Below are 24293 nucleotides of genomic sequence, written 5' to 3'. Positions count from 1 at the left end.
TAAAAAGAAACACCCATATATATGCAGGAACTTTCCAGGACGACAGAAACAGTCTATATCCTGAATGGAGTATTGATTACACACAAGTATACATCTGTCAAACTCATCCAACTGTACACTTAAGATTTATGCATTTCACTACAATTATGCCTCTATAAAAATATACCCATGTACTTTTATTTAAAAACCTAATTCCATTTAACTCGTGTGTCAAAGAATAAGTGGTAAAAGAAACTAAGACAATATGGAGAATTAAACTGAAATGAAAATATTATACATCAAAACATGGGATGTCGCTTAACGAGTACTATGAGAGATGATCACAGCCTTGGATGTTTATGTTTTTACAAATTGGAAGTTAATCAGCATGGGGCCCACCGTAAGCAAGAGACACTGATAAAGGCAGGCCGCCAGTCCTGACGTTTTCTCTCCTGGCGTGAGTCCTTTTATGCACGGTAAGTGAAGAGCTGTGCCTGAAGGCTTTCTCACACTGATTACATTCATAGGGTCTCCCTGCAGTGTGGGTTCTCACATGTACAATAAGGTGTGAAGACTGGCCGAAGGCTCGCCCACACTCCTGACACGCATAGGGCTTCTTGCCGGTGTGGGTCCTCAAGTGTTTCCTGAGGGATGAGGGCTCACTGAAGGCTCGCCCACACTCCTGACACGCGTAGGGCTTCTCTCCCGTGTGGGTCCGCATGTGACTCTTAAGGGTTGAGAGACGACTCAAGACCTGCCCGCAGGTGGCGCACTCATAAAGCTTCTCCCCTGTGTGGATCCTCTTATGTACGTTCAGGTGAGTGCTCGTCCGGAAGGGCTTCCCACACTGTTTACATTCGTACGGTTTCTCTCTGGTGTGGGTCCGCAGGTGTGTCTTCAGTGATGAGTGTTCCCTGAAGGCTTTCCCGCACTGGCCACATTCAAAAGGCTTCTCTCCGGTGTGAGTTCTCACGTGGCTCCTCAGAGAGGACGGCTGGTTGAAAGCTTTCCCACAGTCCTTACATTCGTAGGGCTTCTCGCCCGTGTGGTTTCTCTGGTGCAAGATCAGGTTAAAGTTCCTCGTGAAGGTTTTCCCACACTGACTGCACTCGAAGGGTTTCTCTCCAGTGTGAGTTCTCATGTGCCGCCGCAGATTTGAGGAATACTTGAAGGCCTGCCTGCACTCCTGACACTCGAAGCACTTCTCCGCAGTGTGAGTCTTCTCGTGCCTGATGAGATCGGAGCTGTATCTGAACGATTTTTCACATTTGTTACATGCATAGGTTTTATCCCCGCTATGGATTTTCTCAGACACGATTAGGTGAGCAGTCTGGAAGAAGGGTTTTCCACTCTCTCGGCATTCACAGGGGTTCCCTCCTGCAGGAATTCTCTGGTACTGAAAAAGTGGTTTGATGCTGTTAATAGGTTTCCCTAGTACATTGCATTTATAGAGTTTTTCTCCAGTCTGAGGTTGTTCCTGTCAATTGAGGAAAATGGGAAGACCAGAGGCTTTATTGCATTCACAGATATTCTCCCCCAAGTGAAGTAAGTGTAGGAAAGAGACATTCCTATAGCTGAAGATTTTACCATTTTAGCGTATCTATACCATTTCTACCCTGAGTTCCTTCAAGCAGATACTCTGCCACAAAGAGCTATCATTTTCATTACTTTCATGGGACTTCTTAGATGTAGACTTTTTCTGTATTATGTAAGGCTAAATTAAGTTTTAAATGCTCCACATGTGTCAAATTTACGAAAATGGTTAGCTTTGGGAACTCTGTAAAGCCACATCTTGATCTACATTTAGAGTTTTCCCCCAATTCATGACATTCACAGACTCTCTCCCAAGAAACTGCTTTCTCCTAGGTGAGTACCACTTGCCTTGAATCTCTCTCTGGGTTTCTTGTGTTTCTAACCTACAGCAATCCCAGACATTTCCTACTGTAGAGGAACAAGAATAACCCCTTTATGCCTTACCCTTTTTGTGCCAATGGATGAAATCTCTGCAAAAATATCTTGGTTAGGAATTGAGTCTTGTGGTTGAAGTTGAGGTTCTGGAATGAATTAAGGGGAAGAAATATTAAGCGCACAGAGAAGGAAACTGTGGGATCAAGATGACAAAAAAAGCTAAGCATGTGCAGATTTTTTTTTAATACTGATCCTAAATATGGGAAGAAACTATGAATAAGAGGAATGTATCAGAGGGTAAAGGAAAATTTTAAGGTGTTTGGCTACGTGAGGAGTCACGTAATCATAGGAACAAGGAATGGAAATAGTAGATAATTTACTAAGAAGGGATTCTATGAAGATTGGGACTGATGTTGAGAGGAAGTATTAGTAAGAACATACAGTGGGGAGGAACTGGATGAAATATACACATGGACGTGCTAAATGTGAAAAGGAGGTAGGATAAATCTTTACTGAAGCCAAAGTAAAGCATTAGAGATAAAAAGGGAAGAGAAAGAGGAAAGAAAGTGGAATTTACTGAGGGAGCTCAACCCAACAGCCTTCCCCATCAAGGGCACTAAGCACTCCTAATCTGCCTGGTGCTCACCTAAGTGGGTTCCTGGGAAGATCCCTCTCTCAGTGACACACAGCTCTTCTCTTTGCTCCAAATGGGAAAATGTACTGGCTTTGCAGAGTTGATCTCCTGCTCATGGGAAAAGATGCAGGGTATGAGCAACTGTGCCTGCCATGCAACGGGAGCCGATATTCTGAAGTCTTTAGGGTCACTGGAGATAGGAATAGCAAAATGGACACACCTATATTCTGATGGCACGGCTGAGCTCTTTCACTAAGGAAGCAAAGTACAAGCTCCCTCACTGGGTCCCAAAGGACAGTGGGACTCTCCAGTCCCCAAAACCCGGCGCCTGGCTCAGGGACAAACTTGAGAAGACCAGAAACAATGGACAGATCTTCATTTCCAAGAAGAAACCACTAGACTATAAGCACAATGAAGGCAGGACCTTCCTGTCTCTTCACCTCTCGAGTTCCGAAACCAGCACAGTTCCGGGAAACCATAGTAGCTGCGCAAGTGTGTGGATGAAGCAGCGAGGCCAGCCTTACCCACAGAGGTCAGGTTCCTATAGTTCTCCAGCATCACGTCTCTGTACAGGCTTCTCTGGGCAGAGTCTAGAAACAGCCATTCTTCCGGTGTGAACAGCACGGCCACATCCGCAAAGGTGACTGGTTCCTAAAACGCACACCCGTCCCTGCTCAGCCAGGGGCCACCCCGACCAATACTCAAGAGGACAGTGTGGGGCTTGCAGGCCTGGGAAAGGGACACTTACATATAGAAGATGTTCAGACACAGTTCTGAGGTCTCTCTGCTCAGGCCTCAGAACTAGAACTCTTCTCCATCTACTCTTCCCTCCCTAAATGACAGCATCCCAAGGGGTGGCAGAAAAGGACCTAAACTTCATGACAGGACTTAGTTATTAACAACTAGCTGGGAAGTCCTTCCCCTCTAGCCCCAGGGTCCAGCAGACCTGATCACGTTACAGGCAAGAGAAAAATGTTTGGTAAATGACAACTGTTTGCTCTTGGGAGACCATGATGACTATAAGACAAGGACAGCTCACGTCCTCGCCCTGCTTTCCCTCCTGACATTCAGCTGAACATGGCCCTTGATAACCGGGGGAAGGCCTGAATGAGGGAGTGGGGTCACTGCCCACCCACCACTAGAGGCCCAGTGCCTGGAAGCCTGGAGACCAGTCCTCTGGGGTCAAGAAACTCCCAGACAGGGGGAGGGGACAAGGAGGCAAAGCAAGAAGAACAAGTATTTGTTACTTACCTGCAGACAAGTGTTCAGTGTCCCAGGAGCCACGGCTTCTTCCTCTGTGCTCTCCTCCCGGAGCCAGGTGGGGTCCTGAGCAGGCACTGCTGGAGGAGAAGAGGGGAGCCGTTAGGGTCTGGGCCTGGCCCAGTGACCCCACTTGCAGGGCCAAGGGCTGCCCACCCTGTGAATGACCGCATGTGCACACACATATGCACACACTCCCAGGGACACACACATGTAATGTACACAGAGAGATGCATGCACATATGCTTGCACACACTCCCAGCTGCTTGGGCACACATGTACACTCACACACACCAGTACACACGCATGCATACACTCACACAAATGTTTACATACACACCACGCATACACAGTATGCGCATACCCACACTGACAAGCACAAACACACAGAAATATACAGGCAGACACACATGCATGCACACACGCATGCACACACACACGCGTTTCCTCTGTTCCAAATCTCTGGAGCCACAGTCTCAAGTCACCAACAGACTCTGAAGTTTCTGGGGCACCCCCTTGTCCCCCTTGATTCAGCCCTGGGTCAGCTGTCCTGCCTTAGCTGCTGGGCCCCTTCCTCTGCCCCAACTCTGCAGGGCCGATAGCACCCCAGGACTTACCACAAGTAGGGGACAGAGAAACCGCCACCTCCCTGTGAGTGTGCCTGAGAAGGACGCATCCTTCCTTTCCTGCCTTCAAATCAATAACATCCCTCATCCGCACCAGGCCTCCTCACTCTGGCCTGTTACAGAGGAGCAAGTGATTCCCCAGCCAACCCTTGTCTCCCTGCACCCTCACCTCCCCTCTCGATGGGACCTTTCCCCTTGGTAATTAAACCTGAATCACATCCAATCCCTGACCCCATGTCATTAGTTTCCCGGGGCTGCTGTAAAAAAGTACCACAACTGGGTGGCTTAAAGCAACAGAAATGTATTCTCTCAGAGTTCTGGAGGCCAGAAGCCCAAAATCAAGGTGTGGGCAGGGTCACACTCTCTCTGAGACTCTGGGTAGAGTCCTTCCCTGCCTCTTCTTGGCTTCTGGTGGTGAAGGTCAATCCTGGGCTTGTAACTGCGTGTCCCTCCAATCTCTGCCTCTGTCATCACATGGCTGTCCTCCCCCCGTGTGTTCCTGTCTTCACATGGCATTTTCCCCTTCTTACGAGGGCACCATTCATATTACATTAGGGCCCACCATCATGACCTCATCTTAACTTGATGGCATCTACAAAGACCCTATTTCCAAATAAGGTCACATTCACAGGTACTGAGGGTTAGGACTTCAATATAGCTTTTTTGGGGGTGGTCACAATTCAAGCTGTAATACTCCACACTTCCCTCTAGCTACTGTTCTATCTCTCTGTTCCCCATCGTGGGCAATCTCTGTATCCATTTTCTCACCTCCTACTCACTTCCCAACATCACCATTCCAAGGACCAGCACCTCACTAGGATCACCTGTGACCTCCATCCAGAGTGGGGATCTAGTTGACATGTTCAGTCATCCAATCCCTCCATCTTAAAACCCACCCCCCTGGGCTTCAGTGCCCACCCCCACCCCGCAGCCTCCCTCCCGGTTTCCTGTATAGGCTCCTCCTCCATCACTTGCTGGTGTCCCCAAGGTGCACACCTTCCTCTTCTCACCTTGTAGTCTCCGCCTCGGAAGGCACCGTCCCCGGCTCTGGGCGTCAATTCCCAACTACCTGACAAGGCCCAAATCTCCAGGCTGACTCTCACATCTGCACTCCAGACCCATATACACAACCATTGGCTCCGATATCTCCACTCATCTACCTGGGGGAATACGAATGAAACATCCAAAATGAGCTAGATGGGGTGAGCTGTTGCCCCAGGAGGCGGAGGACAGAGATTCAAGCCACAGAGGATCATTCTCAGGCTTTGAACTTGCCCTGCTGGGTTTCAAACGTACCTGAGACCCGGGACCCTTGTTTCCTCTCCCTTTGGGAATGGGAATGTCTATCCAATGCCTGCCCCACCATTGTATTTTGGAAGCAGAGAACCTGTTTTCTGGTTCTACCAATTTACAAATGGAGAGGAATTATGCCCCCAGGATGGATCACACCCCCAGCCTCACCATACCTGATTTAGATTATTTAGATGACAAGATCTGGGATATTCTGGGTCAATATCTAGATGAGATTTTAGACAGAGTTGATGCTGGAATGGGTAAAAACTTTGGGGATGTTGGGATCATGTGACTGTATTTTGCATGTAAGGAGGATATGAATTTGCGGGTCCAGAGAGCAGACTTTATGAGTTGAACTGTGTCCCCCCAAAAAATAACAAGTCCTAACCCCCAGTACCTCAGAATATGACCTTGCTTGGAAATAGGGTTTTTGCAGATGTTAAGATAAAGTTATGGTGGAGTAGAGGGCCCTTAATCCAATACAAATGGTGTCCTTTTAAGAGGAGAAGAGATACCGAATGAGGGGAGAAAGCCACGTGGCAAGGCAGGCAGAGATGGGAATGATGCATCCACAAGCCAAGGAATACTGAGGCTTACAGCGACCACCAGAAGCTAGGAAGAGGCAAGAAAGATTATTTCCCTACAGGTTTCACAGGAAGCATGGCCTTGCCGACACCTTGATTTCAGACTTCTGACCTCTAACTGAGATAGAAATTTCTGTTGTTTCACCCACTCCATCCAAAAAAAAAATGCACTTATCACCTTCTTCTCAAAGCCTGTCCTTCTTCCAGTGTCCCTGATCTCAGATGAGCAATCCCTCCCCCTCTGACCCCAACGATCAGTCAAAAAAAAAAAAAATCAGTGATGACATTTCTACACCCACCTCCCCACCTCCACCCACCCCATTCCCCTTCCTCCCACCCTGTCCCTGCTATGGGGAATGCCTATATCATACCTTCTCATTTGGACCCACTTAAATGTCACTCCTTCGGAGAGTCTCTCCTCCCCAATACCTTTCTTTTCTCTAAAAAGACCCTCTCCTTTCTTCACAGCCCTTACCTATCTATAACCAGCTACTTTTTTTTTTTTTTTTGCTTCCTTAGGTGATTATCTTCCATCTCCCCCAATGGACTGGCAGCTTCGGAAGAACAAGCCTGGGGTCCTTTTCCTTTTGCTACACCCTCACCCCCCAACCGTGCTTGGCATATAAAAATGCCCTGGGGAGGGGGAAGGGTAAGCTGTGACAAAGCAAGAGTGGCATGGACATATACACACTACCAAACGTAAGGTAGATAGCTAGTGGGAAGCAGTCGCATAGCACACGGAGATCAGATCGGTGCTTTGTGACCGCCTGGAGGGGTGGGATAGCGAGGGTGGGAGGGAGGGAGACGCAAGAGGGAAGAGATATGGGAACATATGTATATGTATAACTGATTCATTTTGTTGTAAAGCAGAAACTAACACACTATTGTAAAGCAATTATACTGCAATAAAGATGTAAAAAAAAAAAAGCCCTGGAATGTCTGGTAAACGAATGCACACATGACTCACCAAACTATCTCAACTCAACCTCCTGTGTACATCTTACATGGTTCCTAGCTTACCTGGTGTGCAGACAAGAGTTAACACAGCAGGCCTGACTGCTCTCCTCAGCAAGGCCTGCCAGCAAGGTTGACCCTTAGCTGGCCTCTGGGAACTTGGATTTCGAGAGGGTTCCCACCACCCTAACTGATAAGAGGGGCTCACTCTCTGCTTAAACTGTTTGTACAAACAGTGCGGTTTATGCTGAATGCCTGTTTTCCTTCTGGAAGTCTGGAATTTAGGTATGTGCTGGGCAGAGGGTGCCTACATGACCAGCCCCCAGGGAAAACCCTGGGCTCTGAGTCTCTAATGAACTTCCCTGTAGATAATACTGCACACGTGTTGTCACAGCTTGTTGCTGGGGGAATTAAGCGTGTCCCATGCGACTCCCTTGGGAGAGGACTCCAGAAACTTGTGCCTGAATTCCTCCAGATTTCACCCCATGAGGCTTTTCCCTTTGCTGACTTTGCTTTGCATCCCTTCAATGGAATAAATCATAGCCATGAGTACAACTGTAAGCTAAGTCCTGAGTCCTCCTAGCGAATCGTCAAACCTGGGAGTGGTCTTAGGGACCCCTGACACACCTACTCCACACTCACCCCCAACTCTAGGCCACCACCGTCCTTTTCCTAACTGCCTCCACCCACCACTCATATCCTCCCGAGGCCCATCCTCCTCCCAGGTGCTGAAGGACCAGGCTCTTCTTCCCCGGTGCCCAGTGGATTTTACAGATGCCATTCCTAGGCCTGAACTCCTCTCCCCAAACCTCCAAACAGACCAACATCTAAACGATACAGTAATTATTATGGTCTTAAGCCACCCCTGTCCCCAGAGGTCAGGTGGCAGTGTCTAGTATCTTAGCTCGGGCAGCTGTAACAAAATACCACAGACTGGGTGGCTTAAACAACAGAAATTTATTTTCTCACAGTTCTGGAGGCTGGAAGTCTGAGACCAGGGTGCCAGCATGGTCCGGCTCTGGTGAGAATGCTCTTCCTGGCTAGCAGACATCTGCCTTCTCACTGTGTCCTCACATGGTGGAGAACTCTGCTTTTTCTCTTCCTGTTCTTATAAGGACACCAATTCTATGGGATCAGGGCTCCACCCTTAAGACCTCATTTAACCCTAACAACCTCCTTAAAGGCCCTGTCTCCAATACAGCCACATGGGAGGTTACGGCATCAACATATGCATTAGAGGGGGACAATCCAGAGCACCTGAAGATGTCTTTGGTCGTCATGACTAGGGTGTTATGGGCTGAACTGTGTCCCTCCAAAGATTCATATGTTGAAGTCCTAACCCCTAGAATCTCAGACTATAACTGTATTTGGACATAGAGTCTTTTCAGAGGTCATTAAATTAAAATGAGGTCAGTAGGATGGGTCCTAATCCAATGTAATTGGTGGAAATTTGGACACGGACACATACAGAGGGAAAATGCAGGAAGAAGACGGACATCAACAAGCCAAAAAACAGATCACGGCCCTCTTGATCTTGGACCTCTGTCCTCCAAAACTGTGAGAAAACAAAGTTCTGTTGTTTAAGCCACCCAGCTTGTGGTACTTTGTATGGGAGCCCTAGCAAACTAATACAGGGGGAGGTGGTACTGCCAGCTAGGGAGTGGTGGCCAGGGATGCTGCTGAACATCCTACAACATGCAGGACGGCCCCCACCACAGAGATCCAGTCCCTGTATCAGCAGTGCTGCAGTTGAGAAACTTGGTCTAAACTTAAATTTCCCAGAGCTCCTCCCTGCCCCCCAAGATAAAGCCCTCCTGTTATATGCTTCCATTGCATTCCAGTCTCCATTGAAAAATCTGACCACCAAGCCAGACTGTGAACTCCATGGGGGAGGGCCTCAGGGTTTGGTCTGCAATTGTTTCCCAGTGCCCATCTCACCACAGGATGACAGCGGTGAGTACTTCAAGAGTACCTTCCAGAGTACTTCAAAAGCACAGAGCACATCAAGTACTTCAACAGTACTTTATGGCACAGATGGCCAAAAAGCACATGAAAAGATGCTCAACATCACTAATTATTAGAGAAATGTAAATCAAAACTACAATGAGGTATCACTTCACACAGGTCAGAATGGCCATCATTAAAAAGTCTACAAACGATAAACGCTGGAAAGGGTGTGGAGAAAAGGGAACCCTCGTACACTGCTGGTGAGAATGTAAATTGGTACAGCCACTATGGAGAACAGTATGGAGGTTCCTTAAAAAGCTAAAAATAGAGCTGCCATATGATCCTGCAATCCTGCTCCTGGGCATACACCTGAAGAAAACTATAATTTGAAAAGATACATGCACCCCAATGTTCACTGCAGCACTATTTACAATAGCCAGGACATGGAAGCAATCTAAATATCCATCAACAGAGGAATGGATAAAGAAGATGTGGTACACGTATACAATGGAATATTACTCGGCCATAAAAAAGAATGAAATAATGCCATTTGCAGCAACATGGATGGACCTAGGGATTGTCATACTGAGTGAAGTAAGTCAGACAGAGAAGGACAAATATCATATGATATCACTTATATGTGGAATCTAAAAAAACGGTACAAATGAAGTTATTGACAAAACAGAAATAGAGTCACAGATGTAGAAAACAATCTTATGGTTACCAGGAGGGAAAGGGGGGGAGGGATAAATTGGGAGACTGGGATTGACATATATACACTACTATATATAAAACAGATAACTAATAAGGACCTACTGTATAGCACAGGGAACTCTATTCAATACTCTGTAATGACCTAAAAGGGAAAAGAATCTAAAAAAGAGTGGATATATGGATATATGTAACCGATTCACTTTTCTGTACAGCAGAAAGTAACACAACATTGTAAATCAACTATACTCTAATAAAAATTTTAAAAATAAATAAATAAAACGAGTACATTATGGCAGAGCCTGGCCCAGAAGGCGTACCAAAAATATATAGAACAACAACATATAACCCAAATCTAAGCATTACTTCCTGTCAGTGGCATAATACAGATTCCAAATGCAAGACTGGATGATATGATTAATAATCAAAATTTATTATTCTTACAATAAATTAAGATGGAAGGAAACAAACGCCTTGCAGTACAAGCTACAATGTTATTTGTCCTCCAGAATTAATTTTTTCCCCCACTTCTCAGGAGATGTGGCTTTTAGCCTCATTTTTTAAAAGCTCAGTTCAAACATGTGCCACTTATAGTAAATTCAACTGTAGCCTTCAGCATCGACATGCTTGCGCAGTGGAGAATTTAACCGTGCCCCAAAAGAGGTCTGGCCTTTGCCATAGTTGAGCGGGGACGGCTCTTCCATAACAGAAAGATCTGAGACCAAAAAAAACAAAAAAAGAATCCCAGCCCACAATCCCTAGAAAGTGCCTTTCCCCTTGCGTATGTAAATAATGAGAGATTGCTTCATACATTCTCTCCCTGTGGCAACGACTGCAGTCAGAGGAAAAGGCGGCGGATGCAAGTTCCCAGACACAACACAGCAAAGCGGGGCCCTCTGGCTGTCAATTCCACCCGGCTCTCACTCACCAGAATCCCCAGCCCCCAACAGGTTGAGGAGGCGCAGCGCAGGCTCCGGCGTGGCCACCCTCTGAATCTGCACAGCCACCTTCAGCCCCTGGACAGAGTGACAGGAACATATTAGTCACACAGTCGGTGGGATCCACTCACACCTGCTCACCCAGACTGAATTGGCATGACTGGCCCTGCTTTGGGGAAACACACTGAACATACAGGGACAGGCCCTGTTCCCTTGTCCAGGTTTACAATTCTTCAGTATAAAGTTAGCCACTGTCGTGGAATTTCAACTCCAAGATGGGATGGAGAGAGGGGGCCTGGGTAAGGGAGGCCTCCTCTGAGCAGCCTCCGGTAGTGGGGGAAATGCTGGAGCAGAGAGGGGCAGTGGATGGCCAGCAGATTGAGGGGTAGAGGGAGGATGCAGAGGTGGACCCCTGCAAATGAGGGGACATTAGTAAACTATTCCAGAGGGGAAGCCCTGCTGTGGGAGAAAGGACCTGAACTCTCCTCCTCTACCGCCAGCCACTCCCTTGGGAAGGGTACTTGAACTGACTTGCATTTCTAAGGGATGCCTCTGGCCTCGGTGTCCAGGGTGATGCCCAGTGGTAGCAGGAGCCTGTCAGGAGCAGTTCCCGGGGGTCCAGGAGAAATAACGGTGGCTCTGGGCAGGGTGGTGGCACCAGGAACAGAAGGAGCAGTCAGAGGTAGGTTTATATTTTGGAGGAAAAGTTTGTAGGACTTGGTGGTGGATGGGAAGTAAATGTGGCAGGTCCCTCAGGGCAGGTGATGGGCAGGGACAGGTGAGAGGAGGCCCCTCCTCCTCAGCGCGGGGCTCATAGCACACCTTAAAGTGTCCTTCTCAGTAACTCTGTCCACCTCAGTACCAAAACACAAGGCCCTGAGCCAAGAGCTTGGTTACCGGCCTGGACACTCTTCACACAGCCCTTGGACCCACTCATTCCTGTAGGTTTCCTGGCCATGGACAGGGTGGGAATGAGGGTGGAAGGACTGGACGAAGAGAGGCAGGGCCTGAACCCTAGGTGCTAGCCCCTCCCCTAGGACTGCTCTGGGCCTGACATCACACTAGGGATATTTACATTCAACGCAGAAATGCCACGGCATGTCCAGCAGTTCCTACCAGGAGGTAAGCCTGGGCCTCCAGCATGTTCCCAATTCCCCCAACAGTTGGCAGTTGGCCCTAGATTCATCCCTCCCTCCTGCCTCCCCACCTAACAAAACTCCTGAACCTTAGGCTTTCCTGGATGGGGCTGGGGCCCTCCCAGCAAACCACTTCCCAGGCTTACTGTGTCCTCAGAAGACCAAGGTGACTCCTGGAGAGCTGACCGGTCCCCTGGAGTCAGAGGTGTCCCCCTCTCTCCCATCATGGGCTTGATCTGCATCCTCAGGTCCAGCCCCAGCCCCTGGGAAAAGGCATGGAGGGTGCTGAGCAGGACAGAGGCGGTATGGAGGCTGTTCTCACCCTCAGAGACCCTAAGTTTGGGGCTCGTGCCATCAGAATTTGGGGAACGTGGGCCTGGTAGTTTCAGACCTCGTGACTCCCCCTATTGCACTGTGGGCCCCTGCCACCAACGAGGACTGATCATGCCAGAGACTTGGAGACAGACCTGACCCCTTTCTGGTTCTGGAGAGCCCCTGTCTGGAGGTCAGGCCACAAGCCCTTGGAGGCGCTACAAGATATTTTACTAGAAAGGTTGCTATAGAAAGGCTGGGAGCCCTTGGCTCTGAATGTGAACTTTATTCTGTTTTCTTAGATTCCATATTTGAGGATGCCCCTGGCATCCATCAATCACAGGGCCAAACTAATGGCCACAGCTGTTTACATCTCCCCTGTGATCCACAGCTCGTACTCCGAACCACCTCCTTTATCTAGTTCTCACACACCAAGCCAACATTCCCCCTGCCCTAAATCACCAAGGCCAGGTACCAGACAACTGGCGACAGCCCCTGCGCCTCAAGATCCCCCAGAATTATTACTCAAACTCACCAATCCTAAGATGTTTACCCTGCCCTGCCTTGCCTTTCCTACAGAAAACCAATGAAGGGTCTGGCCTAGAGTCTCCCCTCACTCCTGTCAGCCTCCTGACTGATGCTGGTGCTTCCTCGTGTGGCCCTGTGTGGCGTGGCCAGCCCCCTCCTCTCAAGAAATGTAAGTCGCTGTCACTGGCCTCTCCATGTCATCACTCAGTCACCTCCGTAAACTGAAATCCTGGGGGTACCATTTTGAGACAAATGTTTTCATCAGAATAATTCTGACACAGATCACTCTTTTTGAAGGTTTTTAGGAGTTCCGTCTATTTGCTCAACACGTACTTATTGAGCACTGCTAGTACAGGCACTGTGGATCCAGCAGAAAACAGAAGAGGTGAAACCACAGCCTTGAGGAGCTGGGTGTTGTGCAGGAGAGGTGGCGTGGGTGGCCCTGGGACAGTAGGAAGGCTGAGCCTGGAGATGCCCATTCTTTGGGGCTACAGGGCGTTGGTCTGTCCCTGGCCACCAGCACTTATTCACACGTGACCTCAGAGCTGCCATAAGGGGCCCCAGCGATTGCGACAAGGCTCAGTGACACCCACGTGGCCTAGAAGGGATAACCAAAGGTTCAGCCACATCGACCAAGTATCAGGATGTGTGATCCTCAAGCAGAAGACCCTGGCGGCTAAAACGGCAGTCTCTAGAGACAGGCCTGGATTGGACTCCCGACCTCACATATGCTGGACCACTCAGGGGCATATTCAGGGATGAACTGCTTGATTCCTCTACACAGAAGGAACTGTAGTGCGATTCCTCTATATAGAAGGAAGTGGACCACTTATGCCCACTCACAACATTCTGTGACTGCCTGTGTTTCCAGATACAGCAGAAGCCCCTCCTCTCCCACACTCAGTACTCACTACTGAGCTGGCAGTGAAGTTCTGTGGAAAGTGCTGGAACCCCATACTGAGAGGAAAGAGCCCACAGAAACCACAGAGGACACCCGTCCCTCATGGCCCGTACTCCCGCCCTCACACGGTCCATCTGCTGATTGAGGCATGGTGCCGGTAGGGGCCTGGAGCCGTCTTTACCAGCACCCATCTGTTCACTCCTTCATTCAACAGGCATCGATCGAGAGCTCTATAATGGCACACAGAACACTCTATAATGGGGTTACTGCAACAACAACAGCAGATGAGGCCCCGGGATCCAGCAGCTCCAGTAAGACATTTGCAGATCCTAAGGTCTCAAAAGCCAGCGCCCTTTCCCAAGCAGCTAGTGGAGGACGTTCTCTTCCAAAACAAGAGTGTAAACCAAGGACAAGGAGGATCTGGGCACTAAGGAGAGGGCTCGGCTGCCCTGGGGTCTGATGCCAGCCATGCAGGGGCGAGAGTTTCAGCTGCCTGGCAGCCCACTCCTCACGAGGCTGTGCAGGGTTGAGGCTCCGCGTGCTCAGGGCACAGGAATGGAAAAGGGGTCTCTACTACCCCGGCCTCACCACCCCATGCACTGTGCCAGTGTCTCTGACACTCTGAGGCTGACACCATCCGTGATAGAGGTGGAGAGGAAGGGAAGCTAGATACCTCATTGGCTCTGGGCCTGGGGGTGAAGATGGGCTCTGTATGTCCCTCTATCCAAATCTTAGCCCTAACCCTAAGCTTCAAAACCCCAAGAATGGGAACTCAAACTTGGAGGCTCGGTAGTTTAGGAAGGCAGGAATTCAGGGTCAAAGGGGGGATGGCAGGACTCTGCATTTTCTCACGCACCACACTGTGCAAGCTGGTTCTGAATGATTGTCCACTCTTTGACAAGGGCTTCCTTCCAGTGTGGGGTCTCAACTTGTCTCCCTAGGGGTGTGGGACCCCTGACAACTTTCCCACATTCTTTACAATCAGAGTGGCCCTCTCCTGCAGGTCCTCTTGTTCAGGTCCAAGTTATAATTCCTCCAGGAGCCTTTCTCACCATGGTTAAATCAGCAGGTGGCTTCTCTCCAGGAGGAGTTTGCTCCTGATGAGCGGTGGATGATGACAAAAAGGTCACCCAGGGATGCTCCTTGTCAGGGGCACGTTTTCAGCATTTTCAAAGGTGCGCCTTGTTCAGACAGGTCGAGTTCTTCCAGGATGTGGCAGGTTCCACCACTAGGCTTTCTCACATCCTGAACTTACATGGGGCATCTCTAACAGACAGCGTGTTTCTGATCACTGTTGAAGAGTAAATCACACTGCATACAATCAATGTCTGACTCTCACGGATGGAAATGTTTACTCAGGGGAACTTTCTAAGAAGAAAGAATCCTAAGTGATAGGTGGGATTTGCCCAAATTCATGGGTCATGGATGCTCCCTCCAGACACTTCATGTCCTTGAGGAAAAGCCCTGGCTCAAATATCTGCCTGGCGCTGGTGTGCGTGTCCGACTCACGTATTCCTCAACTTCTTCTATGAGAGGGAGTAAAAAATCATCACCCGTGAATCTTACCATTTGCAAATCATGGGATGAATTTTCCTCCAAAATATCCTGCAGAGGAGTAGACTCTTTGGGTTTAAGTTGAGATTCCCAGTCTAAAATGAATTGGAAAAAAAAAATTACCTTCTTTCAGAAAGAAGTAGTGGCATGATATTGACATACACAACATGTTTTTTTTTTTTTTAATATTGACCCTAAACTTGGGTCAGTACTGAAATGGAAGAAGCTATCAGTGAGAAAGTGAGGCTCTAAGAGTAGGAATTGGGCAGTGATGGGAATGAGGTGGATATGAGAGACTTTTTTCCCAGCAAAGGAATCCGTGGAGATTGAAAGTGACGTTATCAGACAGTGTTATCAGGCAAACAAGTAAGAAGCAATTAGAAAAGGAACACACAAAGAAATGTTTGGTTTAAAGAGGAATTGGACAATAATTGTTTGTATGATATGGAGAAAATGGAACCCTCATGCACCGCTGGTGGGAAGGTAAAATACTGTGACTATTCTAGAAAGCAGTTTGGCGGTTCTTCAAAAAGTTTAAAAAATGACCCAGCAATTCCACACCTAAGTATATACTCAAGAGAAATGAAAACATATCCACATAAATACGTTTTTTTTAAATTTTTGAACTTTATTTTATTTTTTCATACAGCAGGTTCTTATTAGTCACCAATTTTATACACATCAGGGTATATATGTCAATCCCAATCGCCCAATTCAGTACACCACCACCACCACCCCTCCGTGGCTTTCCCCCCTTTGTGTCCATACGTTTGCTCTCTACATCTGTGTCTCAACTTCTGCCCTGCAAACCGGTTCATCTGTACCATTTTTCGAGGTTCCACATACATGAGTTAATATACGATACTTGTTTTTCTCTTTCTGACTTACTTCACTCTGTATGACAGTCTCTAGATCCATCCACATCTCAATAAATGACTGAATTTCGTTCCTTTTATGGCTGAGTAATATTCCATTGTATATATGTACCACATCTTCTTTATCCATTCTTCTGTCGACGGGCATTTAGGTTGCTACCATGAGCTGGCTATTGTAAATAGTGCTTCAATGAACATTGGGGTGCATGTGTCTTTTTGAATTATGGTTTTCTCTGGGTATATGCCCAGTAGTGGGATTGCTGGATCATATAGTAATGCTATTTTTAGTTTTTTAAGGAACCTCCATACTGTTCTCCATAGTGGCTGTATCAATTTACATTCCCACCAACAGTGCAAGAGGGTTCCCTTTTCTCCACACCCTCTCCAGCATTTGCTGTTCATAGATTTTCTGATGATGTCCATTCTAACTGGTGTGAGGTGATACCTCATTGTAGTTTTGATTTTCATTTCTCTAATAATTAGTGATGTTGCACAGCTTTTCATGTGCTTCTTGACCATCTGTATGTCTTCTTTGGAGAAATGTCTATTTAGGTCTTCTGCCCATTTTTGGACTGGGTTTTTTGTTTTTTTAATATTGAGCTGCATGAGCTGTTTATATATTTTGGAGATTAATCCTTTGTCCGTTGATTTGTTTGCAAATATTTTCTCCCATTCTGAGGGTTGTCTTTTCATCTTCTTTATGGTTTCCTTTGCTGTGCAAAAGCTTTGAAGTTTCATTAGGTCCCATTTGTTTATTTTTGTTTTTATTTCCATTACTCTAGGAGGTGGATCAAAAAAGATCTTGCTGTGATTTATGTCAAAGAGTGTTCTTCCTATGTTTTCTTCTAAGAGTTTTATAGTGTCCGGTCTTACATTTAGGTCTTGAATCCATTTTGAGTTTATTTTTGTGTATGGTGTTAGGGAGTGTTCTGATTTCATTCTTTTACATGTAGCTGTCCAGTTTTCCCAGCACCACTTATTGAAGAGACTGTCTTTTCTCCATTGTATATCCTTGCCTCCTTTGTCATAGATTAGTTGACCATAGGTGTGTGGGTTTATCTCTGGGCTTTCTATCTTGTTCCATTGATCTATGTTTCTGTTTTGTGCCAGTACCATATTGTTCTGATTACTATAGCTTTGTAGTATATTCTGAAGTCAGGGAGTTTGATTCCTCCAGCTCCGTTTTTTTCCCTCATGACTGCTTTGGCTATTCGGGGTCTTTTGCGTCTCCATACAAATTTTAAGGTTTTTTGTTCTAGTTCTGTAAAAAATGTCATTGGTAATTTGATAGGGATTGCATTGAGTCTGTAGATTGCTTTGGGTAGTATAGTCATTTTCACAACATTGATTCTTCCAATCCAAGAACATGGTATATCTCTCCATCTGTTGGTATCATCTTTAATTTCTTTCATCAGTGTCTTATAGTTTTCTACATACAGGTCTTTTGTCTCCCTAGGTAGGTTTACTCCTAGGTATTTTATTCTTTTTGTTGCAGTGGTAAATGGGAGTGTTTCCTTAATTTCTCTTTCAGATTTTTCCTCATTAGTGTATAGGAATGCAAGAGATTTCTGTGCATTAATTTTGTATCCTGCAACTTTACCACATTCATTGATTAGCTCTAGTAGTTTTCTGGTGGCATCTTTAGGATTCTTTATGTATAGTACCATGTCATCTGCAAACAGTGACCGTTTTACTTCTTTTCCAATTTGTATTCCTTTTATTTCTTTTCCTTCTCTGATTGCCATGGCTAGGACTTCCAAAACCATGTTGAATAATAGTGGTGAGAGTGGACATCCTTGTCTTGTTCCTGATCTTAGAGGAAATGCTTTCAGTTTTTCACCATTGAGAATGATGTTTGCTCCACATAAATTCTCATACATGAATGTTCAGAGTAGTACTACTCCCAATCACCAAAAAGTGGAAACAAGACAGATGGCCATTATCTGATGAATGGATGAACAGAATGTGGTGCATCCACACAATGGAATATCACTCAGCCTTAAAAAGGAATGAAGCATTTCATGCTACTATATGGAAGAACCTCAAAAACATGATGCTGAGTGAAAGAAGACAGACACAGACGTATGATTCCATTTATATGAGATGTCCAGAACAGGCAAATCCACAGAGACAGAAAGTGAGTTAGTGGTTGCTGGGGGCTGCAGGAAGGGGGATGGGGGGGACTGCTAATAAGTACAGGGTTTCTTTTGGAGGTGACAGAAATGTTCTGGAAATAGATAGTGGTGATGGTTGCACAACTCTGTGAATATACTAAAAACCTCTGAATTGTACACTTTAAAAGGGTGAATTTTACAGTATGTATCTCAAATTTTTTTTTAAAAAAAGAGAAATTGGAACAGATCTTTTTCTGAAACCAACAAAAAGTAAGAGAGTTAAAAAGTGAAAAAAGAAGAGCTAAAGGAACTCACCCCAAACAACCTTATTTCCCCTCAAAATAAAGAACCTTAAAAATGCCCTCAGACTGACACTTCCCAGCAGCACCCACCCTCAAACCCCGGTCTGGATGGGTCACAATGTGCTACGCCCCCTGGTACTCACCCACACCGGTGGCACAGAGAATGCCTCGTTCTGCTGTCATCAGCTCTTCTCTTGGCCCCACCTGGGAGACCAGACAGGTTTTGCAGGATGGAGTCCCTGCTGGTGGAGAAAAACATACATGCTGAGAGAAGGGAGGGCTTGCAGAGGAAAATAAATGCTTCCCCTGCCTGCGCACCCTCCACCTGGACCTCAGCTCCTGACCCCTAGCAAGTACATGGGGTACCTAAGTGATCACATCCAGTTTTTAATGAACTCAGTGAGGTTCTTTCACAAGGGCCCAAACTACAAATGCTCCCTCTCTGCCCCATGGAACTGAGGTTCTCTAAGTCCCAAAGCCCAAGCTCAAGGTCAGTGAGACCCACACGAGTGACTATGGAGAGAATTAAGTAAAAGCAATGCATGGAGCTGTTATCCTGTGGAAGCCCATGAACTGGAAACCCACACTACATCACTATGGTCACGTGGCAGGCGCTTAAAAAGCATTTGCATACAGGAAGGACCGGAGTAGCACCAGCCTTACCCCGGGGGGCCAGGGTCCTGCAGTTGTCCAGCAGCACGTATCTGCACAGATTCCTCCGAGCGTCATCCAGCAACGCCCACTCCTGGATGAGCCCCACTGCCACATCCTCCAAGGTGACTGATTCCTAAGACAGTACACATATTCCGGCTCAGCAAGGACCACCCTCACCATTCTGCAGGACGAGGGGTTATCCCTGGGGAAGGTAGACCCAATGCAAGAACATTCAGAGAGTGTTCTCTCCAAAGCAGGGCTTAGCAAACCCGGCCTGCCTCCTGTTTGTCTGAATAAAGTTTTACTGGCAAACAGCCACACCCGTTTGTTTATCTCTATGGCAGTTTTTGTGCTACAAGGGCAGAACGGAGGAGTTGCTGGGACCCAGTAGAAAATACTGACTTTCTTTTAACGTTTGGACAGATCCAAAAGTATAAACTTTGGCTCTCTGTCACTCCACTAACCAGTGATGGCGGAGCCTGTTCTTCTCAGCTTTACAGAGCTTTTCCTAAACTCCTTATTTAAGACATCAAAAGTTTGGGTTTGATCTTTTAATTTTCATGAAGTCCCTAGGACGCCGCCCAAGACATAGATAAGCATTTAGTCATTTTTTATGCTTGTTAAAATAGGACTTCCATTGCATCTGAGAAACTTGATGGCCTTTTAATCTCAGAATTCTCTACAACAGCACTGACTGGTAAAGCTCAATGGGAATGTTCTATGTCTGCACTTTCCAAAAAGGCAGCCACTGGCACGTGTGGCTACTAAGCATTTGAGAAATGTACTTTGGGTGACTGAGTAACTGAGGTTTTAATTTTGTTGGATTTTAATTAATTTTAATTTTACTGTATAGAGCCATGTGTTTTTGGTAGGTCTCACGAGCGATGGCAGGGATGGCCCTGGAGCTCTGCTGCTGCCGGCTCTAAATGAGCCCCGCACTGCAGTCAGACTCTGGAATTAGGCACAGAACCCCAGGGTCGCTTTGGGAACCCACCACCCAAACCAGTTCCCTCCGGAGGTCATGTACTGAAAGAGGTTGCCAGGTCCTGGGGACGGGGCTAAAGATGCTCCACACTTCCCTCTTCTTTCTTCCTCAGTTGGGAGGCAGGCAGAGAGGAGACAGGGCCCAGAGTACATAATTGTTCCCCCCCCATCCATCCTAACCACCTCCTTCCCCCTCACCATGACACCAGCGCCAGGGTTTAAAGTTTCAGTAGGTGTCCTTCCTGCAATAAGAGAGACAGAGATAAAAGAAGAAATGAGAGTGGAAGCAGAACACCAAGCAGGGGTTTGGCCCAGATAATTCCATTTCTGTGGACCAGCAGGGTGGCCAAGCGAAACATGCTTACCCAGAAATTATCTCAATAAGGAACATATTGGGCCCTGAGCCACCTTTCACACCACAGGCCCTGACCGTTTCTACTGGCTCCAGTCACCTAATACAAGGATCATTTCTCCTCTTATCCTCCCTCAAAACACCTCTAACATCCTCTACATTTCCTCCACTGCCCTTATCAAGTTGCGATTTTTTAATATGTATTTGTATAGGTAAGTTTGCCTCTCTCTCTCCAACCACGATGTAAACTCTCGAGGTATAGACTTGTGTCCACTTTTCTCAGGACTCCAAATCCTGCCACCAGAACCGCACTTGATAAGTACTAAGTACTTTACGTACTAGGGGTTGGCAAACTTTCTGTAAAAGACCAGACAGTAAATATCTTAAAATTTGTGGGCCACATGTATGGCAACTATTTAACTGTGGGTATAGCACAGAAACAGCCACAGGGAACACATAAACACGTGTTCCAATAAAACCTTATTAATAGAAACCAGCACTGGGGCAGATTTGCCCACAGGCCACAGTTTGCCAAGCCCTACTCTATATCATGTGGTAGAGAGAATACATCGAGCACCAAATTCTCTCAGTTCTACCTCTTATGCATCGCAAACATTCCAACTTTTTCAATTCCACGATCACCACCAAGCCCCAACTTTTCCAACTCCACAATTGTCTGAGTCCTGAACTAACCCAAGCTGCTATATGTGTGGACTTTGCATTCATTCTTGTCCATCCTAAACACCATGCTCAACCCAGGAGTTGGTGGTTTGTTTAAATCACAAACAAAATCATATTACTCCCTACTTAAAACACTGATTCAGTGGCTTCCCACTGGCCTCAGAGCAAGGTCCAAAGTTTACCATGGCCTTCAGGGCCCTGCCCTCCTCTCCTCCCGGCTTTTCCATTCCGTACTTTGTCTTCTGTGTTTTAGCTTTCCCTATCTTTTCTCAGCTCCTGGAATACACCAGGCTTTGTACTGCCTGAGGGATTACGCATCCACCGTTCTTTCAAATCTCCTCCCCACTCCGACTCCACAGCCTGACCCCTGTCTAGTTACATAAAACTCATCTTTTAATTTCAAACATTTGTCCCATTTAAGATATTTTTGCTGATCTCCTCCTCAAGTTCCCCTGTTCTGTGTTTCTACATCACGCTTGTCATTATTAATTTAAAATCTGTCTTCCCAGCTAGAACAAAACCTCCACAGGGGCAAGCACTAAATCTATTTCAGTCACATTGTTTCCCCTGTACAGGGCCTGGCTCATTGAGGGCACCCCCAATGAAAATGTGCCAAACAATCAACACCCCTCAAGAATAATTCAATATAGTTAGACTAAGAAGCCATGTGCCCACATGCACACTCACATACACACACACACACAAACACATAAGACAACACCACAAGTCAAAAATAAAAATGACTTAAAATGCCTGTTCATATAACAAAAATCACAACACTAGATTTCAGCTGTCTTTAAGAAACGTTAACTCTTTCTAAAAAGACAAGGTGGGACATGAATCCTCTCTAAAAACAAACACCACACTCATCAAATTGAAATCTGATGCTTAATTTTCCTCCAGAATTAATTTTTTCTCCATTTCTCATTAGACGTGAGTCTTAACCCTATGATTTAAAAAAGACATCCTGGGCTTCCCTGGTGGCGCAGTGGTTGAGAGTCCGCCTGCTGATGCAGGGGACACGGGTTCGCACCCCGGTCCGGGAAGATCCCACATGCCGCAGAGCGGCTGGGCCCGTGAGCCATGGCCGCTGAGCTTGCGCGTCCGGAGCCTGTGCCCTGCAGCGGGAGAGGCCACAGCAGTGAGAGGCCCGCGTACCGGAAAAAAAAAAAAAAAAAAGACATCCCATTTACTGCCAACTCAATTTCAATTCCCGGTACTAACAAAGCTTATGTTCTTTTTCCTGGAGTCCCATCTTTTGAAGCCTTATGGCGATTTACAGGCTGGAGCCAACTTGAAAAGAACTGAATAGTCTTACTTTTCTTTGATGTTAATAAGACTTGTGACATAAGTGAGAAATAGCTTTTATTAGGACATGCTCCCCTTACAGTTAAGAAAACTGATACAAAGTAAAAGTCAGAAGGGAGGGAGGGAGGGAGGGGAAAGGAAAGGAAAAGGAAAAGAAAGCTAAGTTAACAGGTCCTAAGGTAAGCAAGTGCAAATTGTCAGTCACCAACTAATTCATCCCTTGATAGAGGGTACATTCCATTTTTTAAATTCACATGCCAAGTCACTCAAACCAGTTTGCACATGTAGACTCAGACCTAAATTTCCATTTGCAGAGCTAGATAACCTGAAACGTAATATGAAATAAAACGTGATTTATTAATAAACAGTTATCCTGCATATGGGAGATACGGTAGGCCTACAAATCGGGGAAGACGGGTGAGTACTGGGGCCGGCTGGTGTCACCACTTGTTAGCTGCGGGACCTGGGCTGTACTTCGTGACTTCCCCCTCAACAGGCGGATGACAGTCCTGTTGGCCCGAACAAGGGGTACCTGAGAGCGACAGACCGAAAAGGGGGAGCCCGGCTGCAGAGCCGAGCTGTGCGGGCTCCCATCCCGGCCCCGGGGTTACCGCGGGGAGGAAGCACCTCGGCCCGGGCAGCCGTCCTAGGCCCTCCGGCCTCTCCCCGCGCCCGCCGAGCCCTCCCCGCCCTCCCGAGGGGCCTGGCCGCACCTGCAGAACGGCCGGAGACACTCCCACCGCAGCGCGCCGTGCGGCCCCGTACTGCAGCCACCATCCGCCGCCGCTGCGCACTTCTGCTTCCGGTGTCAGGGCCGCCGGGAGCGGAAGTGGTCGGAGCACCGGCCCTCAGGGCCAGAGGACCTCAGGGCACTGGCGGAAAGGTTGACTCCTTCATCCAACCTTGGAGGAAGAATTCTAGTTTCCTTCCCCAGGGCTGCGGGCGAGGTTAAGCTCTGGGGTGGGCTCTGACCGGGCCTAAAGAGTGGGGTTGGAGCGGAGTGTACGCCGACTGGTCGGGGCTAAGGACAGAGCTGAAGCCCAATGGGTGGGGATTGGGAGAGGGCCAGGGCTTGGTGGGCGGAATAGAGGCGGGACCTCGCTGGCTCGTTGGCACGCTTGATGTTCTACTTTCCTCTCCCCCTTCCTTCCCCCCGACCCTGCCCCGCCCTGCCTTCTCCTTTGCCTTAACCCAATGCCCTGCAAAAACATACCCATAAGTAAGATTGTTTTGTTCAGAATTTCTGATTTCTTCTAAAAATAAGATTATATATTCTACTTCTTCTACAATTTGCCTTTCTTACTAAAAATAAAATGTGAAACTCTATTCAAGACAATAGATAGATCTGACTGTTCTTTTTAAAATTATGTATTTGTTATGTCGTACAGATAATACATACATATAGGAAAAGTTCAAATGGGGGATCTCCTTCCATCCCTAAGTTTTCCTCCCCAGAAACAACCACTGTGACCAGTTCCCTGATATCGTTTATATTTCAAGCACTGCGTGTATTATTTTTCTCAATAAGTAACCTACAGAGTATCAGTTGATGGCTACATGCTAAGGTTACAAAGCCCTTTCCTGCAAGGGTGCTACAAGTGGAGGATTGGAGGGAAGATGTGGAGAGAGAGATGAGATTGATCCATTCCAATAAAACTAACTCAACACATTGTCATATGTGGTGTATTAGCATAATTTTTTTAACTGATAAGGATATGTGGAAGAGAAATAAAGAAATTTGGCATAGTTGGTTGAAAG

General features: G+C 47.0%; 1 protein-coding gene across 2 annotated transcripts; it reads right to left on the bottom strand.

Moving 5' to 3' along the window:
- Nucleotides 1–23541, bottom strand: ZNF333 (zinc finger protein 333). Of its 2 annotated transcripts, none has more exons than XM_060145052.1 (12): nucleotides 23249–23541; nucleotides 20393–20436; nucleotides 19220–19343; nucleotides 18700–18798; nucleotides 15278–15360; nucleotides 12117–12233; nucleotides 10825–10912; nucleotides 3773–3861; nucleotides 3046–3172; nucleotides 2534–2629; nucleotides 1957–2033; nucleotides 1–1456 (listed from the first exon to the last, which is right to left on the bottom strand). In XM_060145052.1, exons 1-12 carry the CDS (start codon nucleotides 23310–23312, stop codon nucleotides 359–361), a joined length of 2106 nt encoding a protein of 701 aa, XP_060001035.1. In that variant the 5' UTR covers nucleotides 23313–23541; the 3' UTR covers nucleotides 1–358. The 2 variants fall into 2 exon arrangements, with proteins under 2 accessions (XP_060001035.1, XP_060001036.1); XM_060145053.1 differs by having other exon boundaries at nucleotides 18700–18795.
- Between the last annotated feature and the right edge of the window lie 752 nt (nucleotides 23542–24293).

This window comes from Lagenorhynchus albirostris, chromosome 3, assembly GCF_949774975.1.
Source record: "Lagenorhynchus albirostris chromosome 3, mLagAlb1.1, whole genome shotgun sequence".
In the NCBI taxonomy this organism is placed as follows: domain Eukaryota; kingdom Metazoa; phylum Chordata; class Mammalia; order Artiodactyla; family Delphinidae; genus Lagenorhynchus; species Lagenorhynchus albirostris.
This window is presented reverse-complemented; position numbering and strand designations above follow the sequence as displayed.

What these genes read in the sequence shown, in the direction of transcription:
- ZNF333 (XM_060145052.1), bottom strand. Translation starts at nt 23,312, where the DNA reads ATGGTGGCTGCAGTACGGGGCCGCACGGCGCGCTGCGGTGGGAGTGTC. An exon ending in TCTCTGTGCCACCGGTGTGG is followed by an intron (nt 15,361 to 18,699) that starts GTGAGTACCAGG and finishes AATTCATTTTAG; the next exon opens with ACTGGGAATCTCAACTTAAA. An exon ending in GTTGGGGGCTGGGGATTCTG is followed by an intron (nt 3,862 to 10,824) that starts GTGAGTGAGAGC and finishes CTTCTCCTCCAG; the next exon opens with CAGTGCCTGCTCAGGACCCC.